The sequence below is a fragment of the Lipophrys pholis genome (genome assembly GCF_963383615.2).
Source record: "Lipophrys pholis genome assembly, chromosome: 16".
In the NCBI taxonomy this organism is placed as follows: domain Eukaryota; kingdom Metazoa; phylum Chordata; class Actinopteri; order Blenniiformes; family Blenniidae; genus Lipophrys; species Lipophrys pholis.
This window is the reverse complement of record NC_137634.1, coordinates 236,340-258,839: the sequence shown is the minus strand read 5'-3', so window position 1 is coordinate 258,839 and position 22,500 is coordinate 236,340. Positions and strand designations below refer to the sequence as shown.

The 22,500-nt window shown below is 46.9% G+C and overlaps 1 protein-coding gene across 1 annotated transcript in view; it reads right to left on the bottom strand.

The window, feature by feature from the left end:
* dlg2 (discs, large homolog 2) overlaps nt 1-22,500 on the bottom strand; it is an 88,517-nt gene that overhangs the window by 63,802 nt on the left and 2,215 nt on the right. The window contains 1 exon segment of the mRNA XM_080483491.1: nt 1,448-1,609. Coding sequence (XP_080339617.1) covers nt 1,448-1,609 — 162 coding nt within the window.

The following is a 22,500-nucleotide window of genomic DNA, read 5'->3' as shown; positions in this document are numbered from 1 at the left end:
GCGGGGCCATAGACCTATAAAACTAGAGTTATATTCAATTCAATTTTATTTGTAAAGCGTTAAATCACATCAACAGACATCTCAAAGCGGTGTCTGTCCATCTCAAATATATAGTGCTTTATGTGTCTATGGCAGAAGTCTACTTCTATATTTCTATGTGGTCTGTCTTCTTCTGCATTTTTGTTGTGTTTGGTGAGTCACAGCGCCCCTACAGGCCTGGCATGTGTACTACATGTCCTGAAGCCTGGTGTTGAGCCGTGTTCATAGTGAGGTGAGGACAGAGGTTCGGGAGAAGGACAGGGAGGACAAGGATCGTATTCTGAATAGGTTTTTGAGAGTACTATGTTCAGAGTACTTTTGTCAAACAGGTTTTACCACTTTGATGTGGAATTAAGTATTTATAATTCACATTGAAATGTAAAAGTTTTGTTACATTCAGGTCAAACCTCTCATACTGCTTTACGGTAAACTGGAATTTAATACACAAAGAAGTTACATTGGAGCCTGAGAGTATTTATGTTTCAGTCATTCTGAGAAGAATTCTGATTCAATAAGTGAGTTTTACAATCATTTCTAGGTAAACGAAGCTTCTGCCAATAGTGCTTTTAGCTTCAGACATCTTAGTTCCTCCAAAAATACACTACTGAGTATATTTGCAATAAAATGTGAGTATCGGTTTGGGAAAATATCGGTATCGGCCGATACTCAATTCTGAAAAATCGGATCGGTATCGGGGGCAAAAAAGTGTGATGGGGACGTCCCTAATGTAAACATAATGTAAAGTCTGTCTTAATGTAAACAAACCGCAAACAGACTGAAAACAAACTGTAAACATAATGTAAACAAACTGTAAACATCATGTGAACACATTGGGAACACAATGTAAACAAACTGTAAACATAATGTGAACACAATGTAAACAAACTGTAAACAAACTGTAAACATAATGTAAACAAACTGTAAACATCATGTGAACACAGTGTAAACAAACTGTAAACAAACTTTAAACATAATGTAAACAAATTGTAAACATAATGTGAACACAATGTAAACAAACTGTAAACATCATGTGAACACATTGGGAACACAATGTAAACAAACTGTAAACAAACTGTAAACATAATGTAAACAAATTGTAAACAAACTGTAAACATAATGTAAACAAACTAAACATAATGTGAACACATTGGGAACACAATGTAAACAAACTGTAAACAAACTGTAAACATAATGTGAACACAATGTAAACATAATGTAAACAAACTGTAAACACATTGTAAACAAACTAAACATAATGTGAACACATTGGGAACACAATGTAAACAGTCTGTAAACAGTCTGTAAGCACAATGTGAACACAATGTAAACATAATGTAAACAGTCTGTAAACAGTCTGTAAGCACAATGTGAGGATAATGTGGTCGTGGAGAGGTGAGCGGCTGCTGACCTTGAGAGGAGAGATGTGGGCGTGCGACACGTAGCCGTGGACATTCTCGATCTCTGATAAATTCTTCTCCGACACGTGGACCAGCTCAGGAGCGCACACTTCATTAGTGAGCCGAGGGAAACCCTGGTCCAGAGGAGAGTCGTCCTCTTGGTAGTGGTACTGCTGCAAAACATAGGGGGGGCGGGGGCAGGGGGGACTCTTTAAACTATATATATATATATATGGTACTGTGAAACATTATCTCACTAGTATTTAATTGAAAGTGCTTTAATCAATACCACTGAAGGTTTATACATTTACTGGAAGGGAAAAAGAGTTTATTATGAGTTAACTAGTTGATTATCTCATGAAATCAGAATCCCAGGATCATTTCACATGTAGTTGCATTAAACTGTGAACATAAATGAAAGTCAAACAGAAGCAGAATGTAAACGTCTGGACAAACATGATGACCAAACTCAGGACAGACAGGAAACCCTGTTTGAGTGAGGAGTCGTCTATAATGACGTCTGTAGACTGACGGAGGATGTCCACATGATGATGATGATGATGATGATGATGATGATGAAGGACAGAGGCCTGCTGGGAGATGATGAGACGATGCCTCCTGACCTGGTGACCTTATGTCAGTGATAACTAACGTTAAGATGGTGACGCCCACAGACTCCGTGGTACCGTTCATCCTGCTGCTGCTCGGATCTCAAGACATTACTGAGCATGTTCCAGTTCCAGCATGTGATCCACCAGCAGGTTCTGGTCTGTCATGTGATCCATCAGCAGGTTCTGGTCTGTCATGTGATCCACCAGCAGGTTCTGGTCTGTCATGTGATCCGTCAGCTGGTTCTGGTCTGTCATGTGATCCATCAGCAGGTTCTGGTCTGTCATGTGATCCACCAGCTGGTTCTGGTCTGTCATGTGATCCGTCAGCAGGTTCTGGTCTGTCATGTGATCCACCAGCTGGTTCTGGTCTGTCATGTGATCCACCAGCTGGTTCTGGTCTGTCATGTGATCCGTCAGCAGGTTCTGGTCTGTCATGTGATCCGTCAGCAGGTTCTGGTCTGTCATGTGATCCACCAGCTGGTTCTGGTCTGTCATGTGATCCACCAGCAGGTTCATTGAATCCAGAAAATAACAAATATCTACAATTAAAAACATCAAATGTAAAATTGGGCCAAAAGTTTATTCTTTTAGTGATTCAGACAGTTAATACTGTTAGTACACTTAATACTGTTAACTAAATACTACAATATAAGAAATAATGCCTATGTAATTTATGAAGTAGTTATTTTTCTAGTATTTCTTCTACTAGTATGAAGCTCAGCAGACTCCCAGTCCGTCCCTCAGACTGATATACCTTTGGAGATCCCAGTGGTACTGATCATCCTGGAGCAGGTAGAGTTACCAGCTCAGTCTGTTCAGTGTTATGTCACGTTACAAGAGATTTGATTGTATAATGTATATTCTAACAGCTGTAGAGTCTATTAAGTGTAGAAGTATCCTTCAGGAACAGCTCACAGTTAAAATACTCCACTTATACATATTTTAATGAGTGTGCACTAAAGTATTAAAGCATCACACACAAGTGGAAGCATGTCGGGGACGTCCATGGAGGAGCTGAGGGACATGCTGGACGCAGACCTCCGCCCAGTGGAGGAGCTGAGGGACATGTTGGACGCAGACCTCCGCCCAGTGGAGGAGTTGAGGGACATGTTGGACGCAGACCTCCGCCCAGTGGAGGAGCTGAGGGACATGCTGGACGCAGACCTCCGCCCAGTGGAGGAGCTGAGGGACATGCTGGACGCAGACCTCCGCCCAGTGGAGGAGCTGAGGGACATGTTGGACGCAGACCTCCGCCCAGTGGAGGAGCTGAGGGACATGCTGGACGCAGACCTCCGCCCAGTGGAGGAGCTGAGGGACATGTTGGACGCAGACCTCCGCCCAGTGGAGGAGCTGAGGGACATGCTGGACGCAGACCTCCGCCCAGTGGAGGAGCTGAGGGACATGCTGGACGCAGACCTCCGCCCAGTGGAGGAGCTGAGGGACATGCTGGACGCAGACCTCCGCCCAGTGGAGGAGCTGAGGGACATGCTGGACGCAGACCTCCGCCCAGTGGAGGAGCAGCGAGTGGAAACATCCATCATCACAGCTGGAGCTCAGGTCAGGTGACTAACAATGACTTCCTGTTACAGAACAATGGTGATGAGAGGAAATGTGCCGCCGCCTCCCCCCTCTCACCCAGGGTGTGTTCATCAAGGCAGGTGGGGTGTGGCCGCGGTGGAGGGACGCCTGCTCTACTGCTGCTCTGCTCTGGGGGATGAACAGGATCATGTGACCAGAGTTCAATCACAGTCGCATTCATTCATCCACAAACAAAGTCGGCAGAAGCAGAAACACAGAGGAGCTGGACAGCTCCTCTGTGTCCCACCGCATGCAGCTCTACGGCTCTGCAGCTCTGCAGCTCTACGGCTCTGCAGCTCTGCGGCGCAGCAGCTCTGTTGATCGGCGGCTCTGTAGTTCTGCAGTTTTGTGGCTCTGTAGTTCTGCAGCTCTGTGGCTCTGTAGTTCTGCAGCTCTGTAGCTCTGTAGTTCTGCAGCTCTGCAGCTCTGTGGCTCTGTAGTTCTGCAGCTCTGTAGCTCTGTAGTTCTGCAGCTCTGCAGCTCTGTGGCTCTGTAGTTCTGCAGCTCTGTGGCTCTGTAGTTCTGCAGCTCTGTAGCTCTGTAGTTCTGCAGCTCTGTGGCTCTGTAGTTCTGCAGCTCTGTAGTTCTGCAGCTCTGCAGCTCTGTAGTTCTGCAGCTCTGCAGCTCTGTGGCTCTGTAGTTCTGCAGCTCTGTAGCTCTGTAGTTCTGCAGCTCTGTGGCTCTGTAGTTCTGCAGCTCTGTGGCTCTGTAGTTCTGCAGCTCTGTGGCTCTGTAGTTCTGCAGCTCTGTAGTTCTGCAGCTCTGTAGCTCTGCAGCTCTGTAGTTCTTCAGCTCTGCGGCTCTACACATTCTCCTCAAGCACAAGAGGTGGCCCATCATGCAGGACAGAAGTGTTCAGGACGATTTAAGTGTGAAACACACTCAGCTTCCACCAGAGCAGATGCTGGTCCACAGAGCAGCAGGAAACTCTGAGCCAGTGAACCGTTGTTACCTGAGCAAAGAGCAACCAGATCTTCTGACTGGTATCTAGAGCTTTTTAGTTAAATCCTCCGCAGAGCAACAGCAGTTGAAGCAGCTGGTGAGAGACTCCAGGCTCTGGACATGGCGGCAGTGGCCTCAACATCTGGGTGTTCACCTGAACAACAAGCTGCTCTGGACCCAGGACAGACATCCAGTATCACAGAGGACAAGTGGACACCACCTGCTGAGGAGGTCCTTCAGGACAGAACTACAAATTCCACATTTTCAACATTGGAACATTTGAATGAGATTCTTTCTGATTTGGTTCTGAGATCTGCAACATGGAAGGGAATTCCCAGATGTTGAATGAAGTTTTGAAGCTGAACTTCTGATCTCACCCAGAGGGGAAGAAAATCTCTCCCAGAGGGGAAGAAAATCTCACCCAGAGGGGAAGAAAATCTCTCCCAGAGGGGAAGAAAATCTCACCCAGAGGGGAAGAAAATCTCTCCCAGAGGAGAAGAAAATCTCTCCCAGAGGAGAAGAAAATCCCTCCCAGAGGGGAAGAAAATCCCTCCCAGAGGGGAAGAAAATCTCTCCCAGAGGAGAAGAAAATCCCTCCCAGAGGGGAAGAAAATCTCTCCCAGAGGAGAAGAAAATCCCTCCCAGAGGAGAAGAAAATCCCTCCCAGAGGAGAAGAAAATCCCTCCCAGAGGTCTTCGACTCAAACTTTCTTTTTCACAGATGGAAGTCAGAATTCTGACATTTTGATCTGAAAAAATCTGGGAAAAGTCACACAATTCTGAACTTTACCTCATCGTGAGAACACACACACACACACACACACACACACACACACACACACACACACACACACACACACACACACACACACACACACACACACACACACACACACACACACACACACACACACACACACACACACACACACACACAGTTGCTGGGTCATGGACCAATGTTGCTGCTCTAATTCTTCAGATATCTGCAGGCAGCGACGTAGGAAGATGCAGGGTGAAGTGTGTGTGTGTGGGGGTGGGGGGGGGCGGGTGGGGTGGGGGTGGGGGGGGGGGGGTGGGGGGTGGGGGGTGGGGGTGGGGGGTGGGGGTGGGGGTGGGGGGGGGGGGGTCACTGGGAACGGGAGCGCAGCGTGATAATCACTACATGCTCAGTTCACCAGAACTTTGTCTTTGCCTGACAACAGTTTAAACTCATTTTAAATTCAAGTCAAATAGAAGAGCCTAGATGATGAACAGCAGCAGCTGATAATTCCACACAGATATTTATTCTTCAAAGATATAAATGTATTAACATAAAGTTAGCAGAGAAGTATAGTTCTTTTTTAAGTCTAATTTAAAAGGAATAAACCTACAGAACTGTACATTGAGCCGTGAGATAGTTCCTTATTTATTTCACTCACAGTACCACAGATTCTTTTTTAAAAACAGACTGAGGTTTCTCCAGCATGTCACAGAGACAGGGATCAATACTGATTGATTAGTGAGCATCATTACTGATTGATTGGTGAGCATCATTACTGATTGATTGGTGAGCATCATTACTGATTGATTGATTAGTGAGCATCATTACTGATTGATTGGTGAGCATCATTACTGATTGATTGGTGAGCATCATTACTGATTGATTGATTGGTGAGCATCATTACTGATTGATTGATTAGTGAGCATCATTACTGATTGATTGGTGAGCATCATTACTGATTGATTGGTGAGCATCATTACTGATTGATTGATTAGTGAGCATCATTACTGATTGATTAGTGAGCATCATTACTGATTGATTGGTGAGCATCATTACTGATTGATTGATTAGTGAGCATCATTACTGATTGATTAGTGAGCATCATTACTGATTGATTAGTGAGCATCATTACTGATTGATTGATTAGTGAGCATCATTACTGATTGATTAGTGAGCATCATTACTGATTGATTGATTAGTGAGCATCATTACTGATTGATTGGTGAGCATCATTACTGATTGATTGATTAGTGAGCATCATTACTGATTGATTAGTGAGCATCATTACTGATTGATTAGTGAGCATCATTACTGATTGATTGATTAGTGAGCATCATTACTGATTGATTAGTGAGCATCATTACTGATTGATTGATTAGTGAGCATCATTACTGATTGATTAGTGAGCATCATTACTGATTGATTAGTGAGCTCCCTATCGCGCTTCCTTCCCCACAAATAAATGAAGTTTAATGTGATTTGAAGGTTTCCTTCTTTTTGGTTTGAATTAGAAAGAAGACGAACAGAAAATCATCAATCGATGGGAACAAAAACAACAATGTGCCAAATGAAAGTGAGGACCAGAGCGACAGCGCTGGCAGCTCAGCAGAGCAGCATGCTACAGGAATGATTCATCCATCAGAGACTCTGGAGGTCCGATGGACGTAAAGAGGGATGTGATGTGAACAGGAAGCTGAACAACCTGGACACTGAGCTCCAGGAAATAGACCCAGAGTGGAGGAGGGCGAGCAGACCGTGGTTGAAGTTCTGCATGAAGCCCGGGAGGAGATCCTCTGACACTCTGCAGGCCTGGAAGCACCTTGATGAAGAAACATCTGAAGGGGCAACATGAGAGAAAACTTCCTTCATCAGAGCCGTCCCTCCCTGACTTCACAAACTGCCACTGCCCCCGAACAGCTAGACCCCCGCAAGGTTCCAGAACCATTCACTACCGGGAGTATGAAGCCAGAGCTGGCGCCTTGCTCGGCCTGGGAGAAGGAAGAGAACCCTACCAGGGAGAACAAATGTGTTCTAGCAGCTGTCCCACCCACAAACCAGTCAAGAGACGAGTACGGCCTCCATACAGAGAGACCACCTACTGAGGGGGTTTTACCACTCAGCATTCCAGAGGAGCTGGCTGGAGTCTGAACCCCAAACCTCCCTGGTCATCACCTCGACGAATCAGAGAACACCTGGGAACTAGTGGGTCCACTGAAGAACTGAGAACCTCGGCAATACATCCAGAACGGCTCCCAGAGTTCTGCTGCCATGACGACAAGAGAAACCTACTCTGCAGTGAGACAAGAACTACACACACACACACACACACACACACACACACACACACACACACACACACACACACACACACACACACACACACACACACACACACACACACACACACACACACACACACACACACACATCCCTCATCTGGAATACTTGAAAAGAAAACCTGACTATGTACAGATTTTCATTTGTTGAAGAAATAAAAGAGAAGAATAGGAACAGAGAGTGACAGAACGCCCTCCATGTATCAGTGTATCAGTGTATCAGTGTATCAGTGTATCTGTGTATTAGTGTATCAGTGTATCTGTGTATTAGTGTATCAGTGTATCTGTGTATTAGTGTATCAGTGTATCAGTGTATCTGTGTATTAGTGTATCAGTGTATCAGTATATCAGTGTATCTGTGTATTAGTGTATCAGTGTATCAGTGTATCAGTGTATCAGTGTATCAGTGTATCTGTGTATTAGTGTATCAGTGTATCTGTGTATTAGTGTATCAGTGTATCTGTGTATTAGTGTATCAGTGTATCAGTGTATCTGTGTATTAGTGTATCAGTGTATCAGTATATCAGTGTATCTGTGTATCAGTGTATCAGTGTATCAGTGTATCAGTGTATCAGTGTATCTGTGTATTAGTGTATCAGTGTATCAGTGTATCAGTGTATCTGTGTATCAGTATATCTGTGTATCTGTGTATCAGTGTATCAGTGTATCAGTGTATCAGTGTATCTGTGTATCAGTGTATCTGTGTATCAGTGTATCAGTGTATCAGTGTATCTGTGTATCAGTGTATCAGTGTATCAGTGTATTAGTGTATCAGTGTATTAGTGTATCAGTATATTAGTGTATTAGTATATTAGTGTATTAGTATATTAGTGTATCAGTGTATTAGTGTATCAGTGTATTAGTGTATTAGTATATTAGTGTATTAGTATATTAGTGTATTAGTATATTAGTGTATTAGTATATTAGTATATCAGTGTATCAGTGTATTAGTGTATTAGTATATTAGTGTATTAGTATATTAGTATATCAGTGTATCAGTGTATTAGTGTATCAGTGTATTAGTGTATCAGTGTATCAGTGTATTAGTGTATCAGTGTATTAGTATATCAGTATATCAGTATATCAGTGTATTAGTATATCAGTATATCAGTATATCAGTATATCAGTGTATCAGTATATCAGTATATCAGTATATCAGTATATCAGTGTATTAGTATATCAGTATATCAGTATATCAGTATATCAGTATATCAGTGTATTAGTATATCAGTATATCAGTATATCAGTATATCAGTATATCAGTGTATCTGTGTGTTAGTGTATCAGTGTATCAGTGCATCTGTGTATCAGTATATCAGTATATCAGTATATTAGTATATCAGTATATCAGTGTATTAGTATATCAGTATATCAGTGTATTAGTATATCAGTATATCAGAATATCAGTATATCAGTATATCAGTATATCAGTATATCAGTGTATTAGTATATCAGTATATCAGTATATCAGTATATCAGTATATCAGTGTATTAGTATATCAGTATATCAGTATATCAGTATATCAGTATATCAGTATATCAGTGTATTAGTATATCAGTATATCAGTGTATTAGTATATCAGTATATCAGTATATCAGTATATCAGTATATCAGTATATCAGTGTATCAGTATATCAGTATATCAGTATATCAGAATATCAGTATATCAGTATATCAGTATATCAGTATATCAGTATATCAGTATATCAGTATATCAGTATATCAGTGTATTAGTATATCAGTATATCAGTGTATTAGTATATCAGTATATCAGTATATCAGTATATCAGTATATCAGTATATCAGTGTATCAGTATATCAGTATATCAGTATATCAGAATATCAGTATATCAGTATATCAGTATATCAGTATATCAGTATATCAGAATATCAGAATATCAGAATATCAGTATATCAGTATATCAGTATATCAGAATATCAGAATATCAGTATATCAGTATATCAGTATATCAGTATATCAGTATATCAGTATATCAGAATATCAGAATATCAGAATATCAGTATATCAGTATATCAGTATATCAGAATATCAGAATATCAGAATATCAGTATATCAGTATATCAGTATATCAGTATAAGGTGAGTGAGAGAGGAGACCTCCTCCTCCAAACATCTGGACTGACCTCAGTGTAACAACATGTTTCTCTTCTCTTCACATCAGATGAAGCTTCAGGAATCTTTTAGGTCACATTTATAATCTCTGAGCCACAGAGATCCTGGGATTAAAACCAAAGACCTGTGACAGATGTCCAGCCAAAGAGGAAGAAGAGGAGCTGCAGCAGAGCTGCAGCAGAGCTGCAGCAGAGCTGGGGATGTGATGAATGAAGGGTGACAGTACAGGGACATGGAAGTACTACATTAAGAGGGAAGATGGCCTCATTAAGCCCCACTGAGCATGCCCTCTACTGACGCTCTACTCCCACTGCCTTTTCACTCAAAGACACTGAATAACAGTGAAATCAGCGCACCTGAGGAGGGACTGTCCTCCATAACACCACAATGATGGAACAGTGAGAAGAGCTAGAGCCGTCCCTCCAGAGCTGACCTGCCTCCACCTACCTTACATCCAAACATCAGAGACAGAGTGTTGTTGGAGCAGGCGGCTCTGCAGTGGCACAGCAGTGGGGTGCAGTCTGGACTCTTCATGATGGGGCACATCCTGCAAGACCAGCAGCTCCAGCTCCAGAGCTACCAAGCTCCAGATCTACCAAGCTCCAGAGCTACCAAGCTCCAGAGCTACCAAGCTCCAGAGCTACCAAGCTCCAGAGCTACCAAGCTCCAGATCTACCAAGCTCCAGAGCTACCAAGCTCCAGAGCTACCAAGCTCCAGAGCTTAAGCGGTACAGAGGATCCAGCTGCAAAGCAACTGAGCTACAGAGCTACTCTGCATACCAGCCACACACTGCCCCCCCCCCCCCTTTGATTCATTGCTCTACAGCACCCTCTGCTGGCTGAACTTAACTGTTCTACATGAAGGAGAACAGTCCTCAACCTCTTCATGTCCCTGAGAGACAAAGACTGATTGTCTTCATTCAGTTCAGCCATGATGTCTCTGCCAGTTACACAGTTCCATCCATCCATCCATCCATCCATCCATCCATCCATCCATCCATCCATCCATCCATCCATCCATCCATCCATCATATTCATAAAGCACCTTTAAGAAGCCACAGTGGAAATGTATGAAAGGCCAAAGTTAACTTCATCTTAAAGCTGTACTACAGTAAGAGGAGGCTCAGTCTGCTTCAGGTGTGGATCTTCATCTTAAAGCTGTACTACAGTAAGAGGAGGCTCAGTCTGCTTCAGGTGTGGATCTTCATCTTAAAGCTGTACTACAGTAAGAGGAGGCTCAGTCTGCTTCAGGTGTGGATCTTCATCTTAAAGCTGTACTACAGTAAGAGGAGGCTCAGTCTGCTTCAGGTGTGGATCTTCATCTTAAAGCTGTACTACAGTAAGAGGAGGCTCAGTCTGCTTCAGGTGTGGATCTTCATCTTAAAGCTGTACTACAGTAAGAGGAGGCTCAGTCTGCTTCAGGTGTGGATCTTCATCTTAAAGCTGTACTACAGTAGGAGGAGGCTCAGTCTGCTTCAGGTGTGGATCTTCATCTTAAAGCTGTACTACAGTAAGAGGAGGCTCAGTCTGCTTCAGGTGTGGATCTTCATCTTAAAGCTGTACTACAGTAAGAGGAGGCTCAGTCTGCTTCAGGTGTGGATCTTCATCTTAAAGCTGTACTACAGTAGGAGGAGGCTCAGTCTGCTTCAGGTGTGGATCTTCATCTTAAAGCTGTACTACAGTAAGAGGAGGCTCAGTCTGCTTCAGGTGTGGATCTTCAGGGAGGTGAACCTCCAACATACCAGCACCTTGTTCTGGTCCAGACCTGCAGCATCAACAACACAAAACCTAAATCTTTTTATTTTGAGGTTCAAAACTTCCAAACGCTTCAGGCTACTTCAGCACAGCTCGGTTAAAGTATTCAGGGATTCTGTAGGACCGTCACATGACCAAGGAACGTCATGTGACGGTGCATTGCTCCTATTGGTCATTGAGGTATGAATCCATCCTGACTCGTCTTGGACCACCAAACACATCGGATCAATACATTTTAGTCCCTGATCAGCAGGTTGGGACAGATTTCTGATCCCAGACAGAATATTGATCCTGATCCGCTCTGTTTACCATGTCAGCTGATTCATTGGTCCCGGACCAGTTCCAGAGCGACGCTGGTCCTGGACCAATCCGGAACAATCCAGACACACTTCCTTTGTCCTGGACAAGAAATCTGGCACCTGGGGAGACTGCAGGGTTACCCTGGATTCTTTATGTCCTGTCCGGCCACACACACACACACACACACACACACACACACACACACACACACACACACACACACACACACACACACACACACACACACACACACACACACACACTTTCTGCCTCACAATTAGAAATACTCAACAGTGGATGTGAAAGTCTTTTCTCACCTCCATCTTTGTCTTCATTCTCCTCCTGCATGGACCAGTATGGTGTGTGTGTGTGTGTGTGTGTGTGTGTGTGAGTGTGTGTGTGTGTGTGTGTGTGTGTGTGTGTGTGTGTGTGTGTGTGTGTGTGTGTGTGTGTGTGTGTGTTGTCTGTCAGTGGTCGAGCACAGCAACGACTTGCTTCCCTGTCGCTGCGGCAAACCGGTTCCCTCCCACTCTGCACCGGGGCTGGACCGGCTGCAGAACACACACACACACACACACACACACACACACACACACACACACACACACACACACACACACACACACACACACACACACACACACACACACACACACACACACACACACACACACACACACACACACACACAGACGCACACACACACAGCTTCTATCTGCATCCTAAACTGAGCCCCCGAAGACTCTGGACTCTTTAAGAATATTTTATTCTCCAATAAAAACATGAAAAATGTTCTGATATTCAAACGTGTGTCAACATCTTGGAAATGAAAAATTAGATCGTCGTTAGAATAAATCTGAAAATTGACCATCCAAATGATGACTGGAAGGAATGCATAAAAAGTACTGGCTACCCGGTACTTTGGTGGTACCAGGTCCTTTCCTGGTTCCTCCTCCAGGTTCCCAGTGAGCTGAGGCCCGGAGACAATGGTATGCAGACGGCAGCCTCTGATTGGCCGGCACATCATGACACAGATCAGTCAGATGGCGTCTCGTCCAGCCGGCAATTTTAAAACACAAACACAACCAGAACACCAGAGCATTCAGGAGCTAGAGCGACCAGCTGACCAGAGGGTTCAGGAGCTAGAGTGACCAGCCGACCAGAGGGTTCAGGAGCTAGAGTGACCAGCTGACCAGAGGGTTCAGGAGCTAGAGCGACCAGCTGACCAGAGGGTTCAGGAGCTAGAGCGACCAGCTGACCAGAGGGTTCAGGAGCTAGAGTGACCAGCCGACCAGAGGGTTCAGGAGCTAGAGTGACCAGCTGACCAGAGGGTTCAGGAGCTAGAGCGACCAGCTGACCAGAGCATTCAGGAGCTAGAGCGACCAGCTGACCAGAGGGTTCAGAAGCTAGAGCGACCAGCTGACCAGAGGGTTCAGGAGCTAGAGTGACCAGCCGACCAGAGGGTTCAGGAGCTAGAGCGACCAGCTGACCAGAGGGTTCAGGAGCTAGAGCGACCAGCTGACCAGAGGGTTCAGGAGCTAGAGTGACCAGCCGACCAGAGGGTTCAGGAGCTAGAGCGACCAGCCGACCAGAGGGTTCAGGAGCTAGAGCGACCAGCTGACCAGAGGGTTCAGGAGCTAGAGTGACCAGCCGACCAGAGGGTTCAGGAGCTAGAGCGACCAGCTGACCAGAGGGTTCAGGAGCTAGAGCGACCAGCTGACCAGAGGGTTCAGGAGCTAGAGCGACCAGCCGACCAGAGGGTTCAGGAGCTAGAGCGACCAGCCGACCAGAGGGTTCAGGAGCTAGAGCGACCAGCTGACCAGCGGGTTCAGGAGCTAGAGCGACCAGCCGACCAGAGGGTTCAGGAGCTAGAGCGACCAGCTGACCAGAGGGTTCAGGAGCTAGAGTGACCAGCCGACCAGAGGGTTCAGGAGCTAGAGCGACCAGCTGACCAGAGGGTTCAGGAGCTAGAGCGACCAGCTGACCAGAGGGTTCAGGAGCTAGAGCGAACGTCCGGCACCATATGATAAATGGAAAACACAATTTCTCCATTCATCATTTTATGGTTCCATGTTATACTTCCTACAGACGGTACATACAGTACATCAGTGTGAGGTGAAATACTTTAGAATATTGTTTTCATACTTAGAACACAAAGTGATATGGTAACAAATATATTTAACTTCTCCCACCAAAACAATGTAAAGAGTGTATATCCAGAGTAACACAAGGTGGCACCTCAAGCTCTAAATACACAACAACAAAATAACTAACTGCAGAGCCATGTGTGTGTGAGTGTGTGTGACCGCCCCCTGCTGGTATGGTGGTGGCTTTACTACTATTGTCTGCTTGAGTTTGTGGAGACGAAAGCTCGGGCCCAGCTCGTCTAGAGCGACCAGAGGATTCAGGAGCGACGGAGGACGGCTCGGGCCCAGCTCGTCTAGAGCGACCAGAGGCTTCAGGAGCGACGGAGGACGGCTCGGGGGAGCCCACACCAGCTGGCTTCCACTGTGGCCTCTTCAATCCGCGACTCGGGTTCAGCCAACACGCCCGGCTGCTGTGCACTGTGTGTGTGTGTGTGTGTGTGTGTGTGTGTGTGTGTGTGTGTGTGTGTGTGTGTGTGTGTGTGTGTGTGTGTGTAGCAGCTCCTCTGTTAAGGTGATTAACCTCAATAAAACCTCACTGATGAAAACCAAACTGGTCATTGTGCACTTTCTGTTATTTGTTCTCTCAACTGCTTTACTCAGGAGTTATATAACCAGAGAGGAGCTCTCTCACACACACACACACACACACACACACACACACACACACACACACACACACACACACACACACACACACACACACGGCAGTGTGCCGGTAAGGTGATGAATGTCAGGGGAGGAGGAAGCAGAGCTGAGGAAGACGCTGGTGACTCCAGAATGAGCACTATCCTCCACCTTCTCTTCACAATCCAACCAAAGAGCTTTCCTTCCACGTGAAGCTGGGCGGTTCCTCACTGCAGGAACCAGAGGGAACCTTGTGAGTACAAACTGTAAACAGCTGCTGGAAATATCCGCTGACATGCAGTAAACTGCAGTGTTTCTACATCCAGTACGTAGGAGTGTGGTGCTCAGTATTCTGATTCACAGAATGCTGCTCACTATCTAGAAGGATCTGGTATCTTGGCAACGCTTTCTCTTTCTTACATTACTTAACAAGCTCTACACTGCTACTGCTCAGGAGGGAACCTCCTCCCGTTCACTCAAACAACACACCAACACTTTATTCTAATAGTCACTATAATAACAACAGTAAGTCTACATTCAGTTAACAGTATTCTGTGTGTACAAAACCACTGTGTTTTCAGCACAATGTTAAGAGGCTAAGCACCAACGAAAAGGTGCCAAGTCCAGCTGAACCTCGGTGGTGCCCCCTGGTGGAGGACCACCACACTTCTAGTGCCACTATATTAACCATTTCTCATGGTTCCGGCTGGATTCGCTCGAAGTTTCAATATTCCTGTTATTTACAAAAACTCTCTGAAACCACACTGCGACAATGGAGACTGACAGGAAGTGGCCTCAGTTCATCATTTTCTTTTTCAAAACAAAGAACAAATTATAAAGTAAAAAAAATGCTTCAGAAAGGCTGGAGACGTTGAGAGAAAACAAGTATACTTGTGCCTGCTGTACATGGTGCTTTTCTACTAGTTCCAACTCAGCCCGACTGGCTTCGACACTTTTCCACTATGTGTTAGAACCAGGTAACGGGGAAATAGCTGATACCTGGTACCTTCCTGGTACCTTCCTACTACCTGGTACCTTCCTGGTACCTCCCTGGTACCTTCCTGGTACCTTCCTGGTACCTCCCTGGTACCTTCCTGGTACCTCCCTGGTACCTTCCTGGTACCTCCCTGGTACCTTCCTGGTACCTTCCTACTACCTGGTACCTTCCTGGTACCTTCCTGGTACCTTCCTGGTACCTTCCTGGTACCTTCCTGGTACCTCCCTGGTACCTTCCTGGTACCTTCCTACTACCTGGTACCTTCCTGGTACCTTCCTGAGGATTCAAGAGCTAGAGCGGCCAGCTGAACAAGAGGGTTCAGGAGCTAGAGCGACCAGCCGACCAGAGGGTTCAGGAGCTAGAGCGACCAGCCGACCAGAGGGTTCAGGAGCTAGAGCGACCAGCCGACCAGAGGGTTCAGGAGCTTGAAGAAGTATCAGGAGGTCTCCGAGCTTTTCAGATTAACTGGTTTCCTGGTTAACTGGTGACAGTCTTCCTCCAGCGTCCCTCCCACATGGAGAGGAGAGAGGAGGAGAGGAAGAGGAAGAGGAAGAGGGGGAGAGGAGAGGAAGAGGAAGAGGAAGAGGAAGAGGAGGAGAGGAGAGGAAGAGGAAGAGGAAGAGGAAGAGGAAGAGGAAGAGGAAGAGGAGAGAGGAGGAGAGGAAGAGGAAGAGGAGAGGAGAGGAAGAGGAGAGGAGAGGAGAGGAGAGGAGAGGAGAGGAGAGGAGAGGAGAGGAAGAGGAAGAGGAGGAGAGGAGAGGAAGAGGAAGAGGAAGAGGAAGAGGAGAGAGGAGGAGAGGAAGAGGAAGAGGAGAGGAGAGGAGAGGAGAGGAGAGGAGAGGAGAGGAGAGGAGAGGAGAGGAGAGGAGAGGAGAGGAGAGGAAGAGGAAGAGGAAGAAGAAGAGGAAGAGGTGGTAGTGATTGAAAAGACCAGATTTTCTTACTTGTCAGCAGAAACCCCAAAGCACAAAGACATGGATTAATCTGAAGGGAAGTGAATATCATCAGATATTCCAGATTAAGAAACATCATGCAGCTCTTTCTTCCACTTCTCTTTATTTGGTAGTTTATCAAAACAGCACGAGTCACTGAGGACTGACTGACTGTCCAACTTCACGTCTTCACTCTGGTCAGTCTGAAGAGTCACCAGGTCACCTTCTACACTCTTCATCCAGCTCAGGGTCTGCTCACCTGGACAATACAAAGGACGTCCCCATTAAAGGACATCCAGCTCAGGGTCTGCTCACCTGGACAATACAAAGGACGTCCCCATTAAAGGACATCCAGAAGTTCATCCCAAGAAAGACAGATGAAGGTGAGGATGAGTTCCGTGGCTCAGGAAGACCTCAGCCTGCCAGCACAGACCTGGACATCTCAGCCAGCTTGATTACTTAATATAAGAGGAGCTATTAAAGTTGCTCTATGGAATATATTTTTGGATACAGCCTTCCTGTTACCATGGCAACTGTCTATTGATTGAGTGGTAGAAGTCAACGGATCACCAGCCCCTCTCCTGTTTTAGTTTACCGCTTCCTCAGAGGGTGAAGAGGAGCTGAGGGGTGTGTGTGTGTGTGTGTGTGTGTGTGTGTGTGTGTGTGTGTGTGTGTGTGTGTGTGTGTGTGTGTGTGTGTGTGTGTGGGGGGGGGGGGGGGGGGGGGGGGGGCATTAGAAGGGAAAGAAGCATAAAAACTCTATTACTGAATACCTGGGGTAACGGCTGCATTTGGTGAACCGCCCTGGGGGTAAACACATCCCTCTTTCTGCCCCACTGTCAGTCCATCATTTCCAAATCATCTTTTATTTCGATCTTTTATTGATTAGACATGTTGTACCATGTACAGCTGGTGACGTTTCATGTCACTCATATTTCATTCTATTGGAATTTAAATTCTTGATGTGGATTTTGTCTTCAGTGTGAGGAGACAAGGTGAGTCTCGTTAGTTCCAGTCAGCTTCAGAAAGTCCTGATCCTGGTTCAACTCAAACTCCCTGAAACAAAACAGAACCTTCTCATTGGAACAAAAGCTCTTTCACCCCCCTGAGAGACCTATCCTATCAGGCTGTAGCCCCGCCCCCCGGAGAGACCTATCCTATCAGGCTGTAGCCCCGCCCCCCGGAGAGACCTATCCTATCAGGCTGTAGCCCCGCCCCCCGGAGAGACCTATCCTATCAGGCTGTAGCCCCGCCCCCACTGAAGAGACCTATCCTATCAGGCTGTAGCCCCGGCCCCCCGGAGAGACCTATCCTATCAGCTGTAGGCCCCGCCCCCCGGAGAGACCTATCCTATCAGGCTGTAGCCCCCCGGAGACCTATCTATCAGGCTGTAGCCCCGCCCCCCTGAGAGACCTATCCTATCAGGCTGTAGCCCCGCCCCCCTGAGAGACCTATCCTAGCTCTCTTGGACTATGAAGCGGCTCCACTTCCTGAGAGTTCTCAGGAGGGAGAACCTGAACACTCAGCTGCTGGTAACCTCCTACCGCTCCAGCAGAGAGAGTGTGCTGACCTACACCATCAGGGTGGAGTACTCCAGCTGCACCGAGGCAGAGAAGGTAGTGAGGACAGCTGTCCTCTGCCCTCCCTCCTGGATAGCTACAACTCCCGCTGCCTCAGTAGAGCCTCAGTAGAGCCTCAGTAGAATCTTGTGAAGGACTCCTCTCACCCCGGCCATCATCTCTTGGACTTGTTGCCCTCTGGCTGGCGCTACAGGTCACTAGGAACCAGAACTAATAGACTGAGGGACAGCTTCTATCCAAGAGCTGTCACTGCACTCAACTCAAAGTAATCCTGGATTCAGAAATACTCCCTTCCTCTATGTACTTCATTGGTGACTTTCTCCGCAGCCACAGATCTCCCTCTTTTAATCTTTTCTCTTTTAAATTTGTATTTATTCTGTGTTTTGGTTTTGTATTTATTCTGTTTGTCACCAGGGAGCTGCCACTCAATCTCATATTGTTTGTTTTTTAGGACAATGACAATAAAGGCTTTTAACTTTGACTTTGACTGATGAAGGTGTGTCTCCTCCCACAGTTGTGCCCTGGATATAACCTGGGATCCATCCAAAGCATGATGAACACATGAACCCCGGAGGTTCTAGTGGTTCACTCTATCATGCCAGGAATCAGACCCGCTCTACAAACATACAAGAGAAGCTCTGCCGTTTCCCTCCCTTCATCCTCCTTCAAAGACCCAGAAGCATTACATAACCCAGCAATGGGAGAAGAGCACATCAGGCTGTGTGCCTCCATAACGGTGGAGAAACTCCCTCCATCCTGTTACCATCAGGGGAGGAGAGTGTGTGGGAGAAGGAGAAGGAGAAGGAGAAGGAGAGGAAAGGTTTTGCAGGACGTCTGATGTCAGGATGAGCTGCGCAGGCTCAGCTCACCTCTTATGTAATCCACATTAACAATGCTGGTAAACTTCAGCAGAACCAGTGAATCTGAAGGGTTCATCACAGCAGGTCCCGGATCAGCTGCAGGTCCGAACCACATCTCTACATGTTCCGTGGCCCAAGAGACCAGAGAGGAAGCTGATCTGGAGCAATGAAATGTGTTGAGCCTTCATAAACACAAACACGCAGCTTCACCACACACTTCATATTGCTGGCTCACAAAGGTCCCGAGATTATGGCAGCAAAGTCACACAACTCAAACTCATCATACAAAGTCTGTGGTTCTTCATTTGTGTTCTTGAATATCACAAATGAAGAAAAAGCTCTATGGAAATATTCAAAAGATTTCATGTTTTAGCAATTTTGTCTTGATTTCAAACAGTAAACACATTTTCTGGTTCCAATGATGATTATTGTAGGAAAATGTGAAAAGGTCTCCTGAGTGGGAAGTGTTGCAGCTCTCTGACGGAGGTTCTAAAAAAGAAAGTGAATGTAAGTCCTGAGTTTATTTTAATAAATGTCTGTTTTGTCTGTAATTACAAACCAAAGACAGAAAAACCACTGAGACCTCAGTGACCTGCTGGGAAACAGCCGATAATAAAACGGGAGAGGGGTCCCCTCTCTTGTGACGGAACAATCGCTGACGCAGCAGCGTTTCTCCATGGAGATACTTTTGATTTGATTTCAGGTCTATTGACAGCAGAGTTTAACTCCACTGAATGCCATAGAGGGGATCCACTACATTAGAACAACATGTAGGCGCTGGAGCACGGGAGAAAGCCCACCCCCAAAAAGTGAGTTGTTTCCTGTTGCAGTCAGGAATTGACCCCGGGGCTTTCGTTTGCCAGGAATTCTACCGCCAGACCGCCGGGGAACCATTCTACATGTTTCATTTATGTCACCACATCACTCAGTTTACCTGCAGTTTCTCTTCAGGAGAACATTCATGTAACCATCAGAGGAACATGAGAACGTTCATGTAACCATCAGTGGAACATGAGAACGTTCATGTAACCATCAGAGGAACATGAGAACGTTCATGTAACCATCAGTGGAACAGGAGAACATTCATGTAACCATCAGTGGAACAGGAGAACGTTCATGTAACCATCAGAGGAACATGAGAACGTTCATGTAACCATCAGAGGAACAGGAGAACGTTCATGTAACCATCAGAGGAACAGGAGAACGTTCATGTAACCATCAGTGGAACAGGAGAACGTTCATGTAACCATCAGAGGAACATGAGAACGTTCATGTAACCATCAGTGGAACAGGAGAACGTTCATGTAACCATCAGAGGAACAGGAGAACGTTCATGTAACCATCAGTGGAACAGGAGAACGTTCATGTAACCATCAGAGGAACAGGAGAACGTTCATGTAACCATCAGAGGAAAGGAACAGGAGAACGTTCATGTAACCATCAGAGGAACAGGAGAACATTCATGTAACCATCAGAGGAACAGGAGAACGTTCATGTAACCATCAGAGGAACAGGAGAACGTTCATGTAACCATCAGAGGAACAGGAGAACGTTCATGTAACCATCAGAGGAACAGGAGAACGTTCATGTAACCATCAGAGGAACAGGAGAACGTTCATGTAACCATCAGAGGAGATCAGGAGGAAACAGCCTGAAGCAGCAGGAGACCAACAACCAGGAAGAACAATCCTCAATAATTAGGAACAATTTAGGAGGAAGTTTTATTCACAAAGAAAATACTGCAGAGAATCTTAAAGAATTGATCAGATACTTTGCCTGCAGTACTGTCTGGTGACACTAGATGGTGCTCAGCTGTCCTGCCCCTAACGACCAGTTGCCCTGCTTCCAGAGGAGCACTGCAGCTCTGGAGCCTCAGCAGCATGTCGAGCATCGTGCGGCTGCAGCTCACCCAGGAAGCAGCGCCTCATTTCAGCTCCAGTCCAGACATACAGGACCACACAGAGTGGTCGTCACCAGCCGCAGGCAGCAGAGCGGCAGCGGCAGCAGAGCAGCAGCAGAGCAGTAGAGCAGCATGCACATGCAAACACCTCGACATGAGCAGCCGCTGTCTGCCTCCACCTGCAGTCTTACCTTAGTGGTGACAATACAGAGACAATCCATGCTGGAGCTCTGAGCTCACACTCATCCTCACTCACACTCATCCTCACTCACACTCATCCTCACTAACTGCTGCAGCCCAGAGAGGAGGCAGCAGCCAGGGAGGACACACACACACACACACACACACACACACACACACACACACACACACACACACACACACACACACACACACACACACACACACACACACACACACACACACACACACACACACACACACACATGCTGAGCAGCTGGTCTCCCAACAATCATTCTTCTCTCCTAAACTCAGCTGCTCGTCTCCTCCTCTCTCCTCCTCTCTCCTCCTCCCTCCTCCCTCCTCCTCCCTCCTCCCTCCTCCTCCCTCCTCCTCCCTCCTCCCTCCTCCCTCCTCCTCCCTCCTCCTCCCTCCTCCTCCTCTCTCCTTTCTCCTCCTCTCTCCTCCCTCCTCCTCCCTCCTCCTCCTCTCTCCTTTCTCCTCCTCTCTCCTCCCTCCTCCTCTCTCCTCCTCCCTCCTCCCTCCTCCTCCCTCCTCCTCCCTCCTCCTCCTCTCTCCTTTCTCCTCCTCTCTCCTCCCTCCTCCTCCCTCCTCCTCTCTCCTTTGCTCTCCTCCTCCCTCCTCCCTCCTCCTCCCTCCTCCTCTCTCCTTTGCTCTCCTCCTCCCTCCTCCTCTCTCCTCCCTCCTCCTCTCTCCTTTGCTCTCCTCCTCCCTCCTCCTCTCTCCTCCCTCCTCCTCTCTCCTTTGCTCTCCTCCTCCCTCCTCCTCCCTCCTCCTCCTCCCTCCTCCTCCCTCCTCCTCCCTCCTCCTCCTCTCTCCTCTCTCCTCCTCTCTCCTCCCTCCTCCTCCCTCCTCCTCCTCCTCCCTCCTCCTCCTATCTCCTCCTCTCTCTCCTCCCTCCTCCCTCCTCCTCTCTCCTTTGCTCTCCTCCTCCCTCCTCCTCTCTCCTCCCTCCTCCTCCCTCCTCCTCTCTCCTTTGCTCTCCTCCTCCCTCCTCCTCCCTCCTCCTCCTCTCTCCTCTCTCCTCCTCTCTCCTTTGCTCTCCTCCTCCCTCCTCCTCCTCTCTCCTCTCTCCTCCTCTCTCCTTTGCTCTCCTCCTCCCACCTCCTCCCTCCTCCTCCTCTCTCCTCTCTCCTCCTCCCTCCTCTCTCCAGGCTTGGCAGTGCAGCAGTGAGAGGAGATGAGAGACTGAGTGAATAACCAGGTAAGGTACAGGGTGAAGTACTGAGTGAATAACCAGGTAAGGTACAGGGTGAAGTACTGAGTGAATAACCAGGTAAGGTACAGGGTGAAGTACTGAGTGAATAACCAGGTAAGGTACAGGGTGAAGTACTGAGTGAATAACCAGGTAAGGTACAGAGTGAAGTACTGAGTGAATAACCAGGTAAGGTACAGAGTGAAGTACTGA